The following is a 23,464-nucleotide window of genomic DNA, read 5'->3' as shown; positions in this document are numbered from 1 at the left end:
GTGTTTATGAGAGGAAGGAAAGATTAACTATTTTAGTTAGGTGAGTGGTGACAGCAGGGGAAAGGGAATGGAGGAGATGTGAGGGAATAGGGTCACTGGTGCAGGTAGATGAAAGCAGCCTGGGAACTTCTTGCGTGACTGGTTCAAAGACAAAGTGAGCAAGATGCAGTGCAGGTGGGAGGAGAATATAACATTAGTGGATTGGGAGAAAATGTACTGTCTGATATGGTCAGTTTTTTTTCTTTGACATAATTGACCAGATTATCAGCGTTGAGGTCGGTGGTGGAGGCCTCTACTGTTTGAGGAAAGAGTGGAAAGTGTTAGGCTACTTTCACACTTCCGTCTTATGGCCTATGTCGCAATGCGTCGTTTTGGAGAAAAAAACGCATCCTGCAAAGTTGCCCGCAGGATGCGTTTTTTCTCCATAGACTTGTATTAGTGACGCATTGCGACGTATGGCCACACGTCGCATCCGTCGTGCAACGGATGCGTCATGTTTTGGCAGCCGCGACGCCCAAAAAAGCGTTCAATGTAACGTTTTTTTGTGCGACGGGTCCGCCATTTTTGACCGCGTATGCGCGGCCAAAACTCCGCCCCCTCCTCCCCGGAGCTCACAATGGGCAGCGAATGCGTTGTAAAACTGTATCCGCTGCCCACGTTGTGCTACATTTAGCACAACGTCCATCGGTACGTCGGGCTGACGGTTTGCGACGGCCCCGTACCGACGGAAGTGTGAAAGTAGCCTTAGTCGTCAGTTCAGATTATTAGATAATGAGGTAATGAGGGTGTCAAAGTAGGTTTGTTTGGAGAGGTGAAAGGCAGAGTTTTGTGTTTTAGTCATAAACTTGGATTGGATGAAATCGTCATTCAGATTAAATTTGCTCCACAGATGTTCGGTGCGCCTGGAGCACAGCTAGAGGAAACGTGTTTGCAGTGTGTGCCAGGGTTGACACAGTTTGTGCCAAGTTGTGCTAAATGTAGGAGGTGCAGCTTAATCCTGGGCACACTGCAATGTCTCATTATATTGTTTCAATGCAGAGTCAGTACTTGAGAGGGAGGAGATTGGGGCCAATGATGACTGCACCTTCTTCATAAATTTCTGGGTGTTAATAGCACATATATTTCTATGTGTGGAAAGAGGGGGTGTCCTTACCGGGGTGACAATTCTTGACAGATCATGAAAGAAGGTTGTGAGAATTCTTGACAGAGCATACAGAATAATGGGCCCCACATAGTCCTCCTTATAGTATAATGAGCCGCACATAATCCTCCATACAGAATAATGGGCCCCACATAGTCCTCCTTATAGTATAATGAGCCGCACATAATCCTCCATACAGAATAATGGGCCCCACATAGTCCTCCATACAGAATAATGGCCCCATGCAGTACTCGATACAGTGTAATGGGGGCAGTACCGGTGTCACAGGCCAAATATAATCACCCTGTGGGCCAGAGATAGACGTGCGTGCATTAAACAGATACAACCGAAGACAGAAAATAAATTAAACGTACCCTGCTGTAAGTAAATGAGTAAAAGCAATAGTGCATATAAATAACATTGGGTACTTGGGTAAACACGCCGTCAAGGTGTACCCAAATTCTGGATGGTCCTAACCTCTAGCATTAAAACCTTACCATGCGTCATAGTGACGTCTGCGTGAATAAGCGCTGAGTAGGACCGGGGCCTGAACAAGGTCGCACAGCAAATTAGAATCTATTTAAACGTAATGTCCAGCTCAAAGGAAGGGAGCCCACACCCTAATGTACAGAAATCTGAAACTTAACCGACAAAAATGAACGTTTTAGTTTAGATTTCTTCATTTAGTGAGGGTGTGGACTCCCTTCCTTTCAGCGGGACATACATTTAAATAATTCCCATTTGCTGTGTGTCCATTTTCGGGACCCGGTCCTGCTCAAGTCTTATTCACATTGACATCACTATGACACATGCTAAGGTTAAATCTGTAGGAGAGATCAGCGCAATAGGGTCTTATCCGATGGACACAAATTTCATTTAATTCAAATTGCACTAACCTGATAGATCTATTGGTAAGGCATACAGATCTCAATGAGGATTCCATCTGCAGCAGATCCATGTGTCCGCAAGAGACTGTATCAATATGACAAGATAGAGGATTTTGTGGATTTAGTCCACGCTGCCGATAATGATAAAAAGTCAAGGTGTTCAAATAAACACTTTTGTTTATTTCAACACCTGGACATTTTATCATTATCGGCAGCGCGGACTCAGGCCATGTGTTGTACACGTTCAGGATTTTTTGCGTTTTTTTTCGCGTTTTTTCGCTATAAAAACGTGATAAAAACGCGAAAAAAACGCTTACATATGCCTCCTATTATTTACAGGGTATTCCGCATTTTTTGTGCAAATGTTGCGATTTTTTCCGTGAAAAAATCGCATCGCGGAAAAAAAAGCAACATGTTCATTAAAAATGCGGAATTGCGGGGATTCCGCACACCTAGGAGTGCATTGATCTGCTTACTTCCCGCACGGGACTGTGCACACCATGCGGGAAGTAAGCAGATTATGTGCGGTTGGTACCCAGGGTGGAGGAGAGGAGACTCTTCTCCACGGACTGGGCACCATATAATTGGTCAAAAAAAAATATTTAAAATAAAAAATAGTCCTATACTCACCCTCTGATGGCCCCGGAGTGTTCCCGCCTCTCCGGTGCATGCTCTCTCTTCATTTCCTATAGATGGTGTGGTTCAGGACCTGTGATGACGTCACTGTCTTGTGATTGGTCGCGTGACCGCTCATGTGACTCACGCGACCAATCACAAGCCGCGACGTCATCACAGGTCCTGAACCACACCGGCATCTATAGGAACGGACGCCGCTGAGGAGATCGTCTGGGTGAGTATAACCATTTTTTATTTTTTTAATTATTTTTAAACATTCTATCTTTTACTATAGATGCTGCATAAGCAGCATCTATAGTAACAAGTTGGTCACACTTGTCAAACAGTATGTTTGACAAGTGTGACCAACTTGTCAGTCAGTTTTCCAAGCGATGCTACAGATCGCTTGGAAAACTTTAGCATTCTGCAAGCTAATTACGCTTGCAGAATGCTAAAAAAACGCAAAAAAAAAATGCAGATTTCTTGCAGAAAATTTCCGGTTTTCTTCAGGAAATTTCTGCAAGAAATCCGGACGTGTGCACATACCCTCAATCCACAAAATCCTCTATCTTGTCACGTGCTAAGGTTTTAATACTAGAGGTTAGGACCATCCTGATTAGGGTACACCTTGACGCTGGTGGGATGGCTTTTAAGCTTTTTTTTTTTCTTTTTCTTTTTTTTTTTTATCAAAACGGTGTTTCCTCAGGAACCATTGTTATTTATATGCACTATTGCTTTTACTTATTTACTTACAGCAGGGTATGCACTTAATTTCTTGCTGGGATATTTTTAATTTGGAGGAAAGTGAACATACAGAGATTTTTTTTTTTTTCGCTAAGGTATTACTATTGTTTTATCCAAGCATATATATATCTATTATTTTGCCAAAACTAATTACCTACTCTTTAATCATTTAATAAAGAGATGTCACAGGACAAGCCCCGTCTGTTTGCTGCTTTGGATGTGGCCTCAGCTGGGATATTAAAGGTATGAAGTCAGCAGAACAAATAGCGGAAAACTAGATCATCTGCTAGAACTTCCTTACATTCCTTCTATCGTCAATGTCCCTGCAGGATGAAGAAGGCATGGCTGCAGATGCCCTGGATCTGTACCAGCAGAGTCTAGGGGAATTACTACTAATGCTCTCTGGTAAGGGAAGTGTTTTGGGTTATGTGAATAAAACACATTCAGTGCTAAACACAACTGTTCTGACTCTTTATATTTTATGATTGGGATTTCTGTTTTTAGTTTTAAATGGGCTATCTACGAAATGTAAAATAGTCTCTAAATGCATTAGACTGCATAAAAAATTAAAGTAGTGATACTCGTCCTCCGTGATCCACCTGCCGCTCAAGTTCGGATGCCAGTGATTAGTTGAGTGGACATTTTCAGTGTGTTCAGAACCTGCTCAATAACTCCAAACCAGCGAGGGACGAGTACGCATCAGAATAGAGTTTCATGGGTCACTAAGGGGGTGTTTTCTTTTTTAAAGTTGCCTTAAAAAATACTTTATTCCTTCATATACCCCTTTTTAATGTAACATTTTGGAGCGCAATTTTTTTTCATCTCACACAAATTTTTGTGTCTTAAAAGGGTTGTCAAACAGTTAAAAAAAATTTTTGATAGGCATGGATCTTTGGAAATTATCAGAGTAGACATGTTCAACTTGCGTCACTCATGTGGTTCCAGTGAGATTTGCACCACCTCCGGAAGTGACATCACCAAACCGCTGAAGCCAGTGATTAGTAGCAGCGGTCAGGTGATAAAAGTAGCACATCATCGGATGCTTCTTTGAAGACGCACTCCTGCGCTCACCTAACTACTGTAGCCAGTCACAGGCTTCAGCAGTCTTGTGACATCCGGTTGGCACAGACATCGCTTCTGGAACTGGCACAGACCTTGGCGTAGCCTGCACTGGTTCCACAAGGGGGATTGAAGCTGAGCATGCCGCTTTTTTATTTTGAAAAGCTCCATGCCTAAGAAAAACAAATTTCGATATCTGACATCCCCATTAATAATGTCTCTGTTTGTGACTAATGTTGGCTGAATCCGCCGATATTGATGGTGGCACTGTCCAGCTGACATTCTCAGAGAAACTGTCGATTTGGCATGTCAATTTTCAGATTGTCTGTTACTCCCAGAGATACAGTAGTGTTTAAAATAGCAGCAGTCCAATATGACTATAAGTTAACTAGTTAATAGCCTCAGGTGGAATGCTTTGAAATAGAAAGCCAAACCAGAGAGACGTGGAAGAAAACGGAAGACTAGCATTTGAATGGATGGAATAATAGCCAGAATGGCTAAGCCTTTGCCAATGATCAGCTCCTGGATGATGGAGACAGTCTCAAATTATCTGAGTACTGTGACAGTTACAAGACGCCCGCGTGATGCTAATCTCTTAGTAAGAAGTCCCCACAAAGTCCCACTGTTAAAAACATGTACTGAAGTGGATACAGTTTGCCAAAGAACACATCATGTGGCCTAAAGAGAAATGGAGAAACATTTTGTGGACTAAAGTAAGTAAAATTGTTCTTTTTGGGTTCAATGGCCACAGACAGTTCCTCAGACGACACCCAAACTCTTTATTCAAGCCACAGTACACTCTGAAGACAGTGAAGAATCGTGATATGGGCAGGTTTCTCTTACTATGGTGCCGGACCTATTTACCGCATACCAGGGATCATAGATCAGTTTGCATATATTAAAATATCTGAAGAGCTCTTGTTGCCTTACGCTGAAGAGTATATGCCCTTGAAATGGGTGATTCCACAAGACGACACTAAGCACACCAGTTAACAAGAAAAATCTTGCTTCCAGTCCAACAAAATTGAGGTTGAGTGGCCAGCCCAATCCCCAGACCTTAATCCTATAGAACACTTGTGGGGTGACGTTAAAAATGCCGTTTGTGAGGCAAAGCCAACAAATGCCAAAAAATTGTGGGATGTAGTCCAAGCATCCTTGGCAGGAATAACAGGTGACGGGGGCCAGAAGTTGGTTGACCCTATGCAACATAGATGTCAAGCAGATCTTGTAAACTGTGGGTATACAACTAAATATTAGGTTAGTGATTCACAGGAATGCAAAATGGTCATAAAAATGGTACATATTGTGAGTTTGTAAAGACAAATGCCGACACTGTTATTTTTTTAGAACAGCCCAATATTCAGTTTTTATTTTCTGTAAAATAGTTAAAATTATCTACATTTCTCTTGATGTTTTGAATTGGAAAACAGTGTGCAATGTTCCCAATGCTGGAAATAAAAACTAGTATAAAGATTTTGTGATTAACTCATGTTTTTGAACACACTGCTATTATTTTGAACACTACTGTAAGCTGCCGGAAAAGATGTCAGTCATTGGTTTTCTCATAGACATAACGGGAGCAGTTGACCTAGTGCTCCACTGTATGGTAGTGACAGCCGTAATGGCTGGCGGTGAACGATCGGCTGAAGCATTGTTCGGCCGACAGCCATGTAATGTGTATAGGGGCCTTTAGTTATAAGGGTCTTGTGATGATGTTCGTGCTTCGTTTTCGAAGATGACCATGACTTCAGGGTTAGAAGAGAATTAGTAGTTATGGGTCCGGAGGTGGCTAATGAGTCCAGTCCGGGCCCTGAAGGTTTGCCCACATACTTGACATAAGGAAGCCGATGTGGTCAGTACACCATATTCTACTTGTGCCTTGCGTACAGCGCGCTTTCTTTTTGCATCAAAGATATTCCTATCTTCAGCTGCACGTGATCCTGAGGTGATTCTGCCCCGCCAACCTGGACGATCCAGGGCAAGCTCTTCCCATTCATTGGTGTTGACTTCCAGGTTTTTGAGAGACACCTTAAGGCATTCTTTATAGCGCTTCTTCTGCCCCCCCCCCAACTGCTCGCTTTCCTTGGCACAGTTCTCCGTACAGCAGTTGTTTCGGTAGTCGGCTGTCAGGCATTCTAACCACGTGTCCAGCCAACCTGGCTTGGACTTTCAACAGGAGAGTGTAAACGCTGCAGAGCCCAGTTTGTTCCAGAATTGCCCTGCCCGAGGCATTGTCTTGCCACCTGATGTGGAAGAGTCTGCGGAGGCAACTCATGTGGAAATGATTAAGCTGTTTAGCATGCCGGCTGTAGACTGTCCAGGTCTCGCTAGCATAGAGAAGTGTGGTGAGGACCACTGCGCAGTTGACCTTTAGCTTGGTGGTAAGGCCGAGTCCCCTTCGTTCCCAGACGTTCTTACGCAGTCTCCCGAAGGCGGCACTGGCTTTGGCGATTCTGTTTTCTTTCTCGCCTCATTGGGGGACACAGGTAACCATGGGTGTATGCTGCTGTCACTAGGAGGCTGACACTATGCAAATAAAGAAGAAGTAACTCTCCCCGGCAGTATACACCCTCCGACAGGCACCAGGCAACTCAGTTTTTGCTTAGTGTCTGTAGGAGGCGGACCTGGATCTAACCCCAGATCCGCATTTTTTTTACAGGGATTTGTTTTGTTTATTAACCTTTTCCCTTTCTTTTTCAGATTTTTCCTTCAGGGTAACGGTGCAGTTTTATCACCCTGTTTTCCCCACTTTGAGCGACCGAGAGAGCAGTGTGGTATCACCCACATCGCACCCTCTCGGACCCGCTGGGCAGGACTTTGTCCTCTCTCACCCTTTCGGGTGTTCACGGTGACTTTCTTCCTCGGTGGCCGGTCCTGCCTGTTTCCCCTTCTCATCCCTCTCCTCGGAGTGGGCTGAGAGGAAGACGGCGGTCACTCCCAGTGACCCTCTCCCCCTGGTTAGGGGTCGACGCCGTCTTCTGCGCCGGAGAGTTCGTGGCGCGGAAGGAGGACTTCTTCCAGGACCCTCTAGTCTACAAGGAATCCTGATGGTTCCTCATCTCCAGGTAGGGGTTCTTCAATCAACAAAGCCCCCCCCGCCCCTTCCTTCCCCCACCCTGCCCGGCAGCGATTTCCATATATCCTACCAGGCTTCCCTTTTGATAGGGTAGAGGGTCGCATTTTCAGGCGCTGGGACACGCTAAACTGCGGGGAAAGGGCTTCACATAACGCCGGCATTCTTTCCCTCCTTTTTATTTAAACTTGCAGCGCGCCTGCCATTCTTTTCTGTCTCTCCCGGCTTTATTCTTCTTCTTTTGACGCTTGAGCGCCCTCTTGTGGCGGCCGTCAGTATTGCGGCCAGTAGTTCCCGGCTTTTCTTCACTTTCTTTTTGGCACTTGAGCGCCCTCTGGTGGCAGCCTTCAGTATTGCGGCCGGGAATCTTTCAGCGCTGCTGGGGGCGTTTCTTCTGCTTCCCCCTTCAGCGCTTGTGTCCGTCCACGGCATCGCGCTGTCTCCGCGAGCGTCTGCACACCGCATGGGACAGAAGATTTTCAGGGGAACACAGGCACCTGCAGCTACCGCTGTCGCTGTTTTCCAGCAGGCTCAGCGCTACTGCTCTCTCGGGCTCAACTCCTCCCGGCAGTACTTCTCCGCTCCAGGACAAGGCAATATCCACCTATGTCCGACCCCACCCCGGCCTTTGCCACTACGGCCATCCATTACGCCTGTGCTCACTGTAAGAAAAAGTGGGCCTCAGGTCAGCCTTCACCCTTCTGCCCGTCCTGCGTTCCTCCCATCATGTCAGCCCCTCAAGAAGCTCCTAGGTCCCGGGATGAGTGCACCCCCCCTCCCCTGGAGTGGGCTGTTGCAATGTCTCAATCAGTGTCCGACCTGACTAAGGTTTCTCAGTCCTTGGTCCAGGAACGTATCCCGCTTCTCTCTAATGCCACCAGTGCCACGAACGCCTCACACGGCGATTCGCTCGCACCTGTCCTAGACCCTCGCAGAGGCAGACTGGACAAAAGAGACAGAAAATGGACCTTATCTAGATCCTCTTCCTGTTCCCTGGACGGGATTCCCCTTTCTGCCCGTTCCCCCTCCTCGCAGGCGGACATCGGGTCTGATCTATCCTCTCAGTTGGAATCTGACTCTGATGCAGATCAGACTTCCGAAACACAGGAGATGGTTGATAACCTTATTTCGGCTATCATTCAGACACTTGATCTTAAGGAGGATGAAGCGAGCTCTCAGGACGTCTCCATTGCGTTAAAACGGATTAAACGTCCTTCTAGGTTTTTTCCTAATCACAGGGAGTTTGACAACACTACCTCTACACACTGGGAAAACCCTGGCAAGCATTTCCCTGGCAGGAAACGGCTTGACGTGTTATACCCTTTTCACTCCGACCTTGTTTCCAAATGGTCCGAGTCTCCTAAGGTCGACCCGCCCGTCTCCAGGCTATCCTCACAGACGGTTCTGTCTATCCCGGACGCGGCTTCCCTTAAGGACCCCACGGACAGGCAAATCGAGGCATTAGCAAAATCTGCATTTGAGGCTTCCGGAGCCTCCCTCTGCCCTAGTTTCGCCTCGTCCTGGGTAGCCAAAGCTGTGTCAGCCTGGGCCAAAACCCTGCGCAGGGGCATTTTAGCCTCTGCTCCTGCTGAGGAACTGTCTGAATTGGCGGATCAGATTTCTCTTGCGGGAAAATACCTCATGACTGCCTCCCTTGATGCAGCGGCCTGCTCCACCAGGGCTAACAGCAACATTGTGGCCATTCGCCGGATTCTCTGGCTAAAAGCGTGGAACGCTGACCCCGCTTCTAAAAAATCCCTCACTGGTCTGCCCTTCCAGGGTTCTAGACTCTTCGGCACGCAGCTGGATCAAATGATCTCGGACGCTACGGGTGGCAAGAGTACCTCCTTACCCCAATCCAAGCTGAAACGTCCCTTCAGTAAACCCCAACCAGGACCGTTCTTCCTCACAAGGAGACCGAAGAAAGCCTTCTTTCAGGCCTCCACCGCGCTGGAGGGCTAAGAGCCACCCCGCAAAACCATCTGGATCTCGGGGCCACAGGTTCTCTAATAAATGACGGGTCGCCCCCACCTGGAAATCCCTCCAGGGTGGGAGGCCGACTTCTCCTGTTCTCAGAGGTTTGGCTTTCGGTAGTCGACGATGCCTGGGTCAGGGAGATCGTCACTTCGGGCTACAAGATAGAATTTTCTTCGCCCCCAGGAAGACGTTTCCTGCTCTCTCGTCCTCCCAAACAGCCCTCCCACCTATCAGGACTTCTCCAGGCCGTCGATTCGCTCCTCGCCTCAGGAGTCATAGTTCTGGTGCCTCATCGCGAGCGGTTTTGGGGTTTTTACTCAAACCTGTTCGTGGTTCCAAAAAAGGATGGTTCTCTCCGTCCAATTTTGGATCTCAAGTGGCTGAACCGCCATCTCCGGATTCGGCGTTTCAGGATGGAATCTCTACGCTCGGTGATCGCGTCCATGGAGCTGGGAGAGTTTCTGTGTTCCGTGGATATCCGAGATGCGTACCTTCACGTCCCTATTTGCGTACGACATCAGGGATTCCTCCGGTTCGCGATCCAAGGTCATCACTATCAGTTCACGGCCCTCCCTTTCGGTCTGGCGTCTGCGCCCAGGGTCTTTACGAAGGTCATGGCAGCGGTCATGGCCATCCTACGTTCAAAGGGGATTCTGGTAATCCCATACCTCGACGACCTCTTGATCAAGGGTCCTTCCCGTCGGGATTGCAGCCAGAGCCTCCAGCTTACTCTGGACACGCTTCTTCGCCTCGGCTGGATAATCAATTACCAGAAGTCTTCCCTGATTCCAACTCAGCGGCTGGAGTTCCTGGGCATGGAATTCGACACCTCTCTGGCTCAGGTCTTTCTTCCCAAAGAGAAGTTCCTTTCTCTTCGTCGAGGCAGGGCACTAAAGAGCCCGAATCCTCCGTCTCTCCGCCTTGCCATGAGGGTTCTGGGAAAGATGGTCACCTCCATGGAAGCGGTCCCCTATGCCCAGTTCCACTCTCGTCCCCTCCAGCTGGCCCTTCTGTCTGCCTGGGACAGCAATCCACTTTCCCTGGATCGCCCGTTTCGTCTCTCCCCCAGAGTGAAACAGTCTCTCTCTTGGTGGGCGCTGTCCATCTCCATGCTGCGCGGGAGGTCATTCCTCCCTCCCCGCTGGCAGGTGATCACTACCGACGCCAGTCTCCAAGGTTGGGGAGCAGTTTTTCTCCACCTCACGGCCCATGGCCGCTGGACTGCTCAGGAGGCACGCCTCCCTGTCAACCTCTTGGAAATCAGAGCCATCTTCCTAGCCCTCATCCGCTGGGAGTCTCTCCTTTCAGGGAAACCGGTCCGCATTCAGTCGGACAACGCCACGGCCGTGGCTTACATAAACCATCAGGGAGGGACTCGCAGCACACAAGTCATGGCGGAAGTGGCAAAAATTCTGCGTTGGGCGGAGGATCACGTTCCCTCTCTGTCAGCCGTCCACATCCCAGGGGTGGACAATTGGGAAGACGACTTTCTCAGCCGCCAGGGCATCGTGGCGGGCGAGTGGTCTCTTCTCCCCTCAATCTTCAGCCAGATTTGCCAGCGGTGGGGCGTCCCAGACGTCGACTTGATTGCTTCCCGGGCAAACCACAAGGTTCTCCAGTACGTCTCCAGATCTCGGGATCCGATGGCCGTCGGATGCGACGCACTCGTGATCCCGTGAACTCAGTTTCAGATGCCCTATCTGTTCCCACCCCTCCCCTTGATCCCAAGGGTCATAAAAAAGATCAAGACAGAAGGGGTCCCCGTACTCTTAGTTGCTCCAGATTGGCCTCGCAGGGCATGGTATGCGGAACTGGTGAACATGCTATCGGACGTTCCGTGGAGGCGTCCGGACCTTCTTTCGCAGGGGCCCCTCTTCCAAACGAATTCTCGGTCTCTGAATTTAACGGTATGGCCGTCGAGGCCGCGGTCCTGAAGGACGCGGGTTTTTCTCATAGCATCATCCAGACTATGATAAGGTTGAGAAAAGCGGCTTCCTCGCGTATTTATCACAGGTGTTGGAAGGCCTTTTTCCGGTGGTGTCAGGACAACAATCTGTTTCCTATGACCTTTTCCCTTCCATCTCTTCTCAGTTTCCTTCAAGCGGGTCTAGATTCGGGTCTTTCCCTTAGCACCTTGAAGGGTCAGATTTCCGCTCTGTCCATTCTTTTTCAAAGAGACCTGGCCTCCCTGCCTCAGGTGAGAACCTTCATCCAGGGGGTCGCTCATATAGCTCCCCCTTATCGTCCTGTCGAGCCTTGGGACCTCAACCTCTTTTTGGACGCCGTCCGCCTTTTGAACCGATTCAGGACATTTCCTTCTCGCTTCTATCCTGGAAGGTGGTCTTTTTGGTCGCCATCACCTCCATTAGAAGAGTGTCGGAGCTGGCGGCATTATCCTGTCGTTCTCCCGTCCTAGTCCTTCATCAGGACAAAGTGGTTCTTCGTCCGGTTTCTTCCTTTCTACCAAAGGTGGTTTCGGCTTTTCACATCAATGAGGACATTGTCCTCCCTTCCTTGTGCCCTTCCCCGGTTCATCCCTTGGAGAAATCTCTTCACAAGCTGGATGTGGTCAGGGCTATCCGAATTTATCTCGCCAGAACTGCCTCTTTTCGTCAGGCCGATTCTCTGTTCATCGTCTCGGAAGGGCGGCGAAAGGGGATCCCCGCCTCCAAGTCCACAATTGCTCGTTGGATCCGTTCGGCGGTTCTGGAGGCATACCGTGTTCAAGACAAACTGCCTCCGTCGGGGGTGAAGGCTCACTCTACCCGGGCTGTGGAAGCTTCCTGGGCAGTTCGTCACCAAGCTTCGGCCTCGCAGGTTTGCAAGGCCGCAACGTGGTCATCTATTCACACCTTTGTAAAATTTTACAAGGTGCATACTCAGGCTTCTGCGGACGCGAGTCTGGGTAGGAGGATACTGCAGGCGGCAGTTTCTGACCGGCCGACCTAACTCCTCTTTTTTCTGCAGAATATCCCGCCCTAGGGACTGCTTTTGGACGTCCCATGGTTACCTGTGTCCCCCAATGAGGCGAGAAAGAAAGAGAGATTTTTGGTTCTTACCGTAAAATCTCTTTCTTGGAGCCTTCATTGGGGGGGACAGCACCCTCCCTTGAAGTGTGTACCGTATTGGCCAACGTGCCGTTGTTGTGGTTTGGTACATAGGTTGAGTTTTATATTACCTGTTCCTACTACTGCTTTTGCACCAACTGAGTTGCCTGGTGCCTGTCGGAGGGTGTATACTGCCGGGGAGGAGTTACTTCTTCTTTATTTGCATAGTGTCAGCCTCCTAGTGACAGCAGCATACACCCATGGTTACCTGTGTCCCCCAATGAAGGCTCCAAGAAAGAGATTTTACGGTAAGAACCAAAAATCCCTCTATTAACCTCAGCATCTATGGTTACTTCACGGGGAAGTGTGCTGCCTAAGTAGGTAAAGTTATCGACTGCTTTGAGGTTTTGCTCCTTCACCGTGATACGTGGCTCCTTGTACAGTTTTCCTGGAACGGTTGATACATGACTTCGGTTTTTCTAATGTTGATCTCGAGACCAAAACTGTCGCAAGCTTGCGAAAAACAGTCCATTTCATGCTGCATCTGCTGTTCCGTGCTAGCGTTAAGTGCACAGTCATCAGCAAATAATAATTCACGGATAACAGTCTCATGCACTTTCGTAACCGCCTTCAGGTGTTTTGGGTTTAATAGCTTGCCATCAGTCCTGTACCTAACCTGGATTCCATCTTCACGGTTGTTACAGGTATCACTTAACATTGCAGAGAACAGCATACTAAACAGGGTTGGAGCAAGCACACAGCCTTGTTTTACACCGTTTGTTACTGGGAAAACCTCAGATTTGTCTCCATCATTCAGAACCTTCACCATCATGCCATCATGGAACTGCCGGACGACTGAGATGAACTAGCTCGGGCAGCCAAATTTTGCCATGATCTTCCACAGGCCGTCTCTACTGACTGTGTTGAAAGCCTTGGTCAAATTATCAAAAGTTACATAAAGGTCACGCGTTGCTCCTGACACTTTTCCTGAAGTTGATGTGCTGAAAAGACCATATCTACTGTTCCACGTTTAGCACGGAAACCACACTGGCTTTCAGGTAATAGTCCTTGCTCAAGGTGATGTAAAAGGCGGTTGAGCGAGAGATGAGCCAATATCTTGCCTGCAGTGGGCAGAAGGGAGATGCCTCAATGGTTGTCACAAGATTGGCGATTACCTTTCCTCTTGTATATGTGCATTATGCTGGCATCTTTCATCTGTTGCGGAACCTGTTCCTTTGTCCACATATATTGGAATAGTTTGGTCACCGTTTGCATCAGAACAGGGACGCCAGCTTTATATACCTCAGCAGGTATAGCATCATTTCCGGGTGCTTTTCCACAAGAAAGTTGTTTTACTGCTTTCCTGACTTCATCTCCACTTGGAAGAACATCAAGCTCCTTGTTGATTTCTACCTGGGGCAGGCGAGCAATAGCCTCATCATTGATATTGGCAGGGCAATTACCAATATTATTAAAGTGCTCAGCCCACTGTTCCAGAATTTTGTTTCTTTTCTGTCAGCAGCTTAGTTCCATCTGCGTTAAGCAGAGATGAAGAGCTTGATGACTGGGGTCCATATACAGCTTTGAGCGCATCGTAGAAGCGTTTCTGGTCATGGGTATCTGCATAGCCCTGAATTTCGTCGGCCTTCTTGCTAAACCAGATATCCTGCATCTCGCGTAGCTTGCTTTGTACCTTTCGTTTTATGTTGGTAAAGGCACCTTTCTTAGCTAACGACGTGGGGTCATTTTGATACACCTTGTACTGCTGATGTTTCTCTTCTAGGAGTGTCTTTATTTTCTCGTCGTTTTCATCGAACCACTCTTGATTATTTCTGGCTACTGATCCGAGATGCTCCAGAGTAGTATTATAAACAGCACCTCTCAGAATTGTCCACTGTTCAACGCCGATCTCCTATGCCTGCAGTATATTTAACAGTCTGCCATCAAGGTCATTGGCAAATTCCCTTGCAATTCTTTTATTTTGCAGCTTATAGATATTCAGCCTCTTTGTCGTTTTCTGCCCTTGGGGTCTCCTTGCAGGCAGGATGCGGAGCCTGCACTTAGACACAATGAGGCGATGGTCAGCCCAGCAGTCTGCACCTCATAAGGCCCTCGTCATTCTAAAGTCCATCTCATCCCTTTTCCTGGCAATGATGTAATCAATGAGATGCCAATGCCTCGAGCGTGGGTGCATCCATGATGTCTTGCGTGTGGGTAAGAGGAATAAAGTGTTGGTGATGACAAGGTCATGTGTGGCACACATCTTGAGGAGCAGCAGGCCATTACTGTTACACTTGCCAGTGCCTTGTCTCCCAATGACCCCTTCCCAGTTTTGATGGTCTGTTCCCACTCTGGCATTAAAGTCTCCAAGTATAATGAGCTTGTCTGCCTATGGGATTGCTGAAATAAGTGTGTCTAGTTCATCGTAGAACTTATCTTTAATGTCATCCGGATTAGTCATCGTGGGAGCATAGGCACTGATCAGAGTTGCGTGTTTCTTGTTTGTAAATGGGAGCTGAAATGTCATCAGACAGTCGTTGATGCCCTCCAGAAGCCTGGTAAGTTTACGAACAAGATGAGTTTTGATAGCAAATCCCACACCTGCTTCTCGTTTTTCAGTGCTGCCTCGACCACTCCAGAAGAATGTATATCCACCACTATGCTCTGTCAATTGACCCTTGTCTGCCAGGCGTGTTTAGCTGAGAGCTGCTATATCAACCTTGTAACGAGCTAGCTCCCGAGCAACCAATGCCGTTCTCCTCTATGGTCTGTCTGCCTTGGTATTATCCGGCAGAGTTCTAACATTCCATGTGCCAAGGTTGAGTACCATTATTTTCTTTTTCTTTATTGTGTGTCGACCGCTGTATGGGAAACCCGCCAGCTGCGGTAGGCTGGCCAGGTGAAATGAAGCAGACTATGTTTGAGGCACCTTTTCTAGCCCCATCCTCGATTGAGGTGAGCAGAGTGATCCTGAACAGGACTGCTCAGACACCCAGGAGGCTGCCGAATTCCACTACTGCTTCGGTCCAGTGGGGAGGGACCATATGGCCTGGGCCACCTGCATGCAGGTTCGTGACTACAGCTTCCAGTGACTCCACACCTGCTGCTTTGCCACTCTCCCATCGCCGCAGGACTTTAGATACGCAGTGGTTGAAGTCATGACTTGCGCTTGACTTGGATTAAAGTGAGGGAGAGTTGCGCAGTCGTCAACCTCACTCTCTCACCCGTACCTATCGAGCCCCAGTGGCAAGAACTAGGTGAGACAACTGGAAATATGTCAGGGTGCAGTGGATGGCCAGCAGTGTCCTATATGTGCCTCGCTGCGCCCTCTCAGCGCTCCACAAAACGCTGTGCTGGAAATCGCTTGTCTGTCCGTTGAATCTTGGTTTCTTCCGCACAGTCTGCCATATCCAGTCTTCACATGCAAGGGTAGGCAAACCCTTGAAAATCACCTTAGGTCTCAAAGAAACCCAACAGCTACCCTCACCTGGTTTGGCCTGCCTGCCGAGGCGGTGTTCCGGGGTGTACCCGCTGCCGCATGCTAGCAGGTACTTGGAGGTACAGGTGAGAGTTGAGTATCAGATGAGGACCAAAGATGGAAGAGCTGTCCAGAAAGGACACGGCAAGCACTCCACCAGAGGTGCTACCTCTATCTAGATACCCCATATACCCCATAAAGGTCTTACAGATGGAGCAAATGGTATCCAATTTTTGTGTCACGTTGATTTATGGAGTTATATATTTATAAAATATCATAGAGGTTGCCCTCTCTGTAAACTAAAGGTCTAGTATGGCCGACTTGGATATAATACCACATTTTCCCTGCAAAGGCTTTCACTGGCAAATCCTGTGCTTGCCTGGGATCTTGGGAGCCAAACCCTAGCAATCAGCTGATTGTTATGGTGGCTTACTTATTAAAGAAAATGTGTGTGGTGAGGACCACCTCTGGAGTAATTGTAATGTGCTGCAGTGATATTTATTCAGTTACACTTAAATTCACCACATTGCCAGCAAGCGATGCGAAAACCGCACAGAATTCCATTTGTGATCCCAGTTGTCTGCGGATTTGTTTATTCTAGTCCAGCAATAGCCTCATATCAGATTTTACTGCGATTAACAGGACTGTGTGGTTGGATCAGGGAAATAATGAAGAATAGCCTGCCTATCATCCAAATCTGACTTATGGGGTCCCATATTAGAGCTAATGGCACACAGACTTTACTTTGCTCCATATAATAATCTCTAACATTTCTATGCCGTTCGTCTGATAAAAGGGTCCTAAATCCTGTTTGCACCACCTAGGAAATCTATTACATTTCTGCAATGTATAACACAACCCATGGAACACTTTACAATTTTCTTTCCATATGTCGGCATGTTTTTCATAGATTTATACCAGATTTGTGTATATTACTACATTGATTCATGCTCTTTAAAATATTTTTGGGAATGCAATAAAATATAACCGTACCCAATGGCTCTTTAGGCTTCTAATCAGAAAAACCTTATTCACACGCCCAGCACAAAATGCATTTGCCTTCAGATTTATGGTATAGATATGGTGCCAATTCCATTATTAGTGCACGTCCCCAAAATACGTTTTTTTTTTTTCTGAACTGGAAACCAGTTTATGGTCTAAAATCCCATGTTTTCAAGCAAACCTAAATGGAGGGCGCTCCCAGGACCTGTAAAAAAAACAGCAGCGTGTTTTCTAGTACTTATTCAGTTTTTTGGTAGACTCTCCAACACTGTGGTGTTCATGTGAATGAATAATAATAATAAATATGTATATATTATTTATTCCAGAATAAATATCTTCAGTTGTCTCTCTTTATAAAAGACGCAAATAACTGTACAGATTTTCAATTGTAAATATGCTAAAGTCCAAATGTTTTTATTGTTGTAAACTGTCATCAAGGAACTCTTGGACCTTCTGAGACTAGTGTACTTATGTTGAAAATCCATTAACAATTGCTGTACAATTCTTGGTAATGTGTTTTCTTTTTCTTCTTTTTGCTCTTTCATTTCTTTCCACTACTTTTCTATATGAGCCATAACTTTTTTCTTCTTTTCCGATCAACTGTTTTTAGCAGGAGATGTCGTAATTTTGAATGCGACCACTCACTTCAACATACAAAGTATTGAAAATTGAGAAAAAAAAATAAATTCCAGTGAAATGATGATAAACTGCAGTTCGACATTGTATTTTGGGAGGTTTTGTTTTCGTACAATTCCTTATGCTGTAAAAATGACCTGGAAATACGATTTTTCAAGTTCAGTACAATTGTGGCGATATCAAATTTAGAAGAATTTTTTTCATTTCATTTATAACCTACCAGTTTAAAAAAAAAAAAAAAAAAAGAGACCCCATCTTTTGAGAGCTGTGTGACGGCATATTTTTTCTGCCCAGGGCTGTAGATTGTTTTGATACAGTTTCGGGGTACATCTGACATTTTGATTTTTTTTCTTTGCATCTTTTGGGAGAAGTGCAATGAGCAAAAAAAAAAAACCACAAACATTCTGATACAACCATTCTGACATGGATTTTCAACCTAGATCTCTAAATCCTGATTTACGGCATTATCTAGTAATGTATGCCATTTATATTGTGAAACCTGGAGATACCTCCCCTTTAATATACAAGTTGTTTTTATTTTGGTCTGTTGTAGCTGAATCGGCTGGAAGAAGACGGGAGCTTCTACATGCTGAAGTAAGTGGAACTGTAGCATTCTAGAGGGAGAAATGTTAGGTGGGTATGTATTTCCAGCATATTGATACCCAACATTAAATTGTGTGATATTTCTATACACTGTATGTGCATTTCCTCAAGTGTGGCAACATGCTGGCTTACATTGCAAATGTGCATGAGTCATCTGTCAGTGATCCCACATAGTAAGACTATGGCCTGTCCGCTTGGCCTCGTTGATGTTGTGATCTCGTCCGGCAGCCCTCCTCTATGAGTTACTAACGATGTGGTTATCCGACAGATTCAGACACTAATGAAGCGAGCTGAGTTTTTAAAGGAAGAGGTAAGTAGAGTATAAAACCCCCTACACATCAGTTCACATGTAAGAGGATTCTTAGGATCTCAAAATCAGGTGATCTCTTTTATGGGTTATCTGCAGATGAAAACCTCCAAATGGAAGTCTGAATCTCTCGGACAGGAGATGTTATCGGAGTCTGTGCGGGGCTGTGAGTCTATAAACTTTATACTTTCCCACTTTTTTCTTTCTTAAATAAACAATATGTACTATAATGCAGTGTAAACTATAGGATAATGCTGCCATTGAGGCGCTGAGCTCAGGAGAACTGATGTCGTCTTCTCTCTTTTCAGCGTGTTCTCTGCAGTAGCCACAACGTGGGACACTAGCCTGGATGCAATTCTCTATAAATGGTTATTTGTTTTAGTGATACTATGTGTAAATTAAATTATTTTCCAATCTCTGGTCTTTTTGTTTCCCCTTATGTCCACAGCTTACACTTACAGACTGGTGCAGAAATGGGTCACAATCCGGACACTGGTTTACAGCTCAGCTGATCGTACCCTACAGCTGATGGTTCCCTACAACAGGTGTATGGATAACGGGCCTGTGCACAGAATGTACTATACTCACAAATGAGGACAAGATGCTGTAATTATGATACGATACACTGTATTGATCCCTGGGGAAATTGCCGTATTACAGCAGCAATACAAACAGCAGTACATAAAATATTAGGACACAAATCTTGCACAAGTATACCAACATTACATAGCAAATGAACTACCCACATTTATTTGTTATGTAATGTTGGTATACTTGTGCAAGATTTGTGTCCTAATATTTTATGTACTGCTGTTTGTATTGCTGCTGTAATACCGTAATTTCCCCCGGGATCAATAAAGTGTATCTTATCCATCCACCTCTCGTGTCTCTCCTTTTCCTCATAGTTTGTAAGCTTGCGAGCAGGGCCCTCATTCCTCCTGGTATCTATTTTGAACTGTGATTTCTGTTATGCTGTAATGTCTATTGTCTGTACAAGTCCCCTCTATAATTTGTAAAGCGCTGCGGAATATGTTGGCGCTATATAAATAAAAATTATTATTATTATTATCTTATCGTTATTTCAGCATCATTTGTGAGTACAGTACATTCTGTGCACAGGCCCGTTATCCATACAGTAACATCTGTTGTAGGGAACCAGAACACGACTGTCAGCAATAAAATAATCTAAGGATTAGCATGACAAGTGTAACAAACCTGCCTAACACCCTTCAGCTTAGACCCTACACAAGCTATATAAGAATGAGGGTATGTCAGCTAGGGCTGTGAAGTCCGTGAGCCAAGGTCTTGACTCCGACACCTTCATAAATGGCCAATAACAACATTTACTGTAGTAAATTTCACTCTATTATTTTTTATATATGCCTTAGATTGATAGAACATAAAATATATTTGTTATTTACTGTTTACCAATAGTAGTAACAGGTAATTTCTTTTTTCTTTTTTTTTTCTTTTTTTTTCTTCCATCTCCTCTTCCCCGATGTTAACATTTGACCTCTCCTATAATGGAGAAGAATCTTTTATGCATAATTGTGATGGTTCTTTCCACTCCAATGTTTGTGTGTGTATGACATTAACACTCACTTTTTAGATTTGTCAATTAGGAAAATAAGGCTGCTTAATTTACCAGTGCACCTATGACATGTCAGTGAGTGTATCTACCCCCTCTGGACAATTGCGGCTATTTCTTTGCCATATGAGGTTGTTTATTCCAAGACACATTGGAAAGCAGATGGATGGATGACGAGAATGGAAAACTATACTATAAAATACTATTTATTAATATGAGTGAGTTCGATCCACTGTAAGCCAACAAAAACACCTCCACACCAAACTTTCCAAAGATTTCTTTTAATATCAAGTTGTTAGAAATGTAGAAACCACTGTTACAAAGACTCACAGATCTAAACAAAACTCTCGAAACCACTACACAGTGCTGAGACATAGTGGAGTGAGGCGTCCTCGGCCAGGGTGCAGTCTTCAGATACTTCCCCCATGGATTATTGTAGATTTGCTGTGTTATTGTTTCATTATTGGAAGGGTGCAAACATGTCCTATAACCTAGTGATATATATACCAGGGCATGATCATTTTACTTTTTCACTGCATGTGTATTGCAGTTTTTTTTGCATACAATACTTTGAATATGTATTTACTCATTTCCAGATTTTCTATATTTTGTCACATAGAATTTTTTTTCACATCTAGAAATAAAATGGAATGTAAGTCCTGGACAGTATGGGGAAGGAGACATAGTATTCTTATTATATTATCACTGTACTTCAGAGGAAGAGTCATCCAACACCTATATCACCCATGGGAAAAAGTAAGGCCTCATTGATGCATGTGGAATAAGGCCATAACAGAGCTCAAAAAGTTGGTCTGGTAAGGTTGTAAGCCATCTTCTCAACTTCACTAGCTCTAAGTACGGATGATTGCAGCTGGTCATATATTTAGATAGCGCTCACATTAACTCTCAGCCGACAGTGCTTTCATCTTGCCTACCCCATGTACATCCTTAGGCTACGTTTATTACACTTGTGTTTCCATTCGTGTAAAACAGACCATTTTACTTATTTCATGTGTTATCCATTTTGCATTTGTTTTTTTCCTCCATAGGCTTTTAAAACCTAATGGAGGTAGAGTGTCTGATCTTTATCTATTGACTTATAACAAAGGTTTGGTTAAAAAAGGATCCAAGAAGTATGGTTTCTCCTTGCGGAGAGTGACATGTTAAGCATGTCAGGTGAGGAGACTTAGAGCCGCTGAAACATTGATGGATTACTTAAGTAAAATCAAATTGCTTCTGTTTTTCAACCATGGTTAATGGCTGACCGCAGATTGGATGAGAATAGGGCATGCTCCGTGTCGTAAATCATTATTAAAATGGATATGTGTTTGGATAAATGGAAACAATGGATTGTGTGCTGTCTTATTGAAAAAGCAGGATACCACGTGGATATGTACAATGTATTTGTGACCACAACTGGTCGAAAACCTCTACTGAAAACCTTATGGTGCTTACAACAAAATAATCAGACATTTTGAAATCCAACAGCTTGATCCTTGTTTCACCAGTCATTGTTTCCCGTCATTGTAGGGAAATGTTAGGACACCCCACTCCCCAACTATACACATTAGATGGTCGTCTAGGCCCACCAAAATCAGCAGATTCGTCCTACATTCATGTGAGTGGCCAGCCGCTCCACTTCTTTTTTTGCCCATCTTATCCTGTACCCTCAGCTGAGATCTGTGTTCAGAACTTGATAAGGAGAAAGTGGAACGCATGTGATTAATAGGAGGGTGAAAGGTGAAAATCACAATAATACATGGTTGCAGAAAAAATCCTTTCTCTGAAGGATCAGAAAAGGCAAAAGTATGGTATAGGCAGATAAGGTATTTCACACTAAGAACCTTCTTACCAACAACAAAACCTGTTTTTGTGATGTGTGGAAGCTTAACAATGTACCAATATTGAAATTAGCAGCCGCCTGTTCATATCCAATCTATGTCTGAAGACATTGATACACAACTAGTCTACTTCTCTGTTTTTTTGCCATTCTCAACCAGGTTCTCATTCATCTGCTGTATCAGCCACAACCATTGGACAAGTGTGGCACTGTTTCTGCAAAAAATGGACCCTTTTCTAGTCTGAAACAACCCCATTAAAACAGGAACTGAAATGAAAAGTTGGGCACTAAAACCTACCATCCAACTATTTCTTTATGTGAGAGACTGACACAAAATTATAGAAAAGTGATTGCAACTACAAAAGTCGGTACAACCAGATATTCATTTTCCAATGGGTGATGCGAGCTTTGGACAACTTTGTAAAAAAAAAAAAAAAAGGTCCTTAAGGTGCCCAGATAGCTGTCAGCTGAGTGTTGTTTTTTTTTTGTTTTGGTTTTTTTTTTTCAGTGGGGAGATTGGAGTAAGTCTCTGCCAGACTCTTCTACGGGCAGCTTCTCTCCAGGGAGCACAAAAAGGATAGAATGTTTAAGTTGAAATTGTCAAGCCTTACCTCCCCCATTTCATCTGTCAGGGTATAGTCAGGAGGCCTCCATGCAAATTAGATGGTCAGCCAGTCCTGCCAAAATTTGAGTGGGTTTGTGTTTAATATATATGGTGGGCTTTAAAACCCCTTCATTAGTAGTACAGCATCAACAGTTCTTGGACTAGCTGTGTTCTCTTTGTCTTACTGAGTTTTCTGAGCATGCTCGAGTCTCAACCGAGTACTGCCAATGCTCGGATCCCTGCCCCGCATGTTTCGTGGCTGTAATACAGCCAATAAACATGGCTACAGTTTGACCTTGTATGGCAGGCAGTTCCTGCATCTTAAAGCCATGCAACATGCAGGGCATGGATCTGAGCATCGCATCCGAGCACCAGCAATACTTGATGAGACTCGAGCATGCTCGGAAAACTCGAGTAACGCGCACACTCGCACATCACTATTAGAAAGCACTGTGACAAATTTTGGGAGCGTCATCTGGACAACATAAAGGTGCATAATCCCAGACCTCTATACTTCCGTTATAAAGAGTTTTTGTTTTGCCCTTACACATGCTATGTGCACACGTTGCAGATTTGACTGTGGAATTTTCTGTGCAGATTCTGCATTTCTTGGCAGAAAACGCAGGTCAGAATCTGCGCCTTTTTTTTGGTATGTGCACACGTTGCAGATTTTTGTGCAGATTTCTTCCTTTTTTCACCCTTGCAGATTTCTATTATGGAATGGGTGCAGAAACGCAGCAGATCTGCACAAAGAAGTGACATGGTCCTTTTTTGAATCTGCTGCGTTTTCCATGCAGATTTTTCCGCACCATTAGCACAGCATTTTTTTTTTTTTGCCATTGATTTAATGGTACTGTAAATCA

At 45.3% G+C, this 23,464-nt stretch overlaps 1 protein-coding gene across 3 annotated transcripts in view; it reads left to right on the top strand.

The window, feature by feature from the left end:
* ULK3 (unc-51 like kinase 3) overlaps nt 1-18,985 on the top strand; it is a 55,804-nt gene extending 36,819 nt beyond the window's left edge. For all 3 annotated transcript variants that reach the window (XM_077264044.1, XM_077264045.1, XM_077264046.1), the window contains 6 exons: nt 3,566-3,630; nt 3,717-3,792; nt 18,213-18,253; nt 18,531-18,572; nt 18,669-18,735; nt 18,878-18,985. In XM_077264044.1, coding sequence (XP_077120159.1) covers nt 3,566-3,630; nt 3,717-3,792; nt 18,213-18,253; nt 18,531-18,572; nt 18,669-18,735; nt 18,878-18,894 — 308 coding nt within the window. In that variant the 3' untranslated portion in view covers nt 18,895-18,985. The remainder of the gene's footprint in view (nt 1-3,565; nt 3,631-3,716; nt 3,793-18,212; nt 18,254-18,530; nt 18,573-18,668; nt 18,736-18,877) is intronic.
* Nucleotides 18,986-23,464: the final 4,479 nt, after the last annotated feature.

Source organism: Ranitomeya variabilis, chromosome 5 (genome assembly GCF_051348905.1).
Source record: "Ranitomeya variabilis isolate aRanVar5 chromosome 5, aRanVar5.hap1, whole genome shotgun sequence".
Classification (NCBI taxonomy): Eukaryota; Metazoa; Chordata; class Amphibia; order Anura; family Dendrobatidae; genus Ranitomeya; species Ranitomeya variabilis.
Note: the sequence above shows the minus strand (reverse complement) of the source record. Positions and strands in the feature narration are given on the sequence as shown.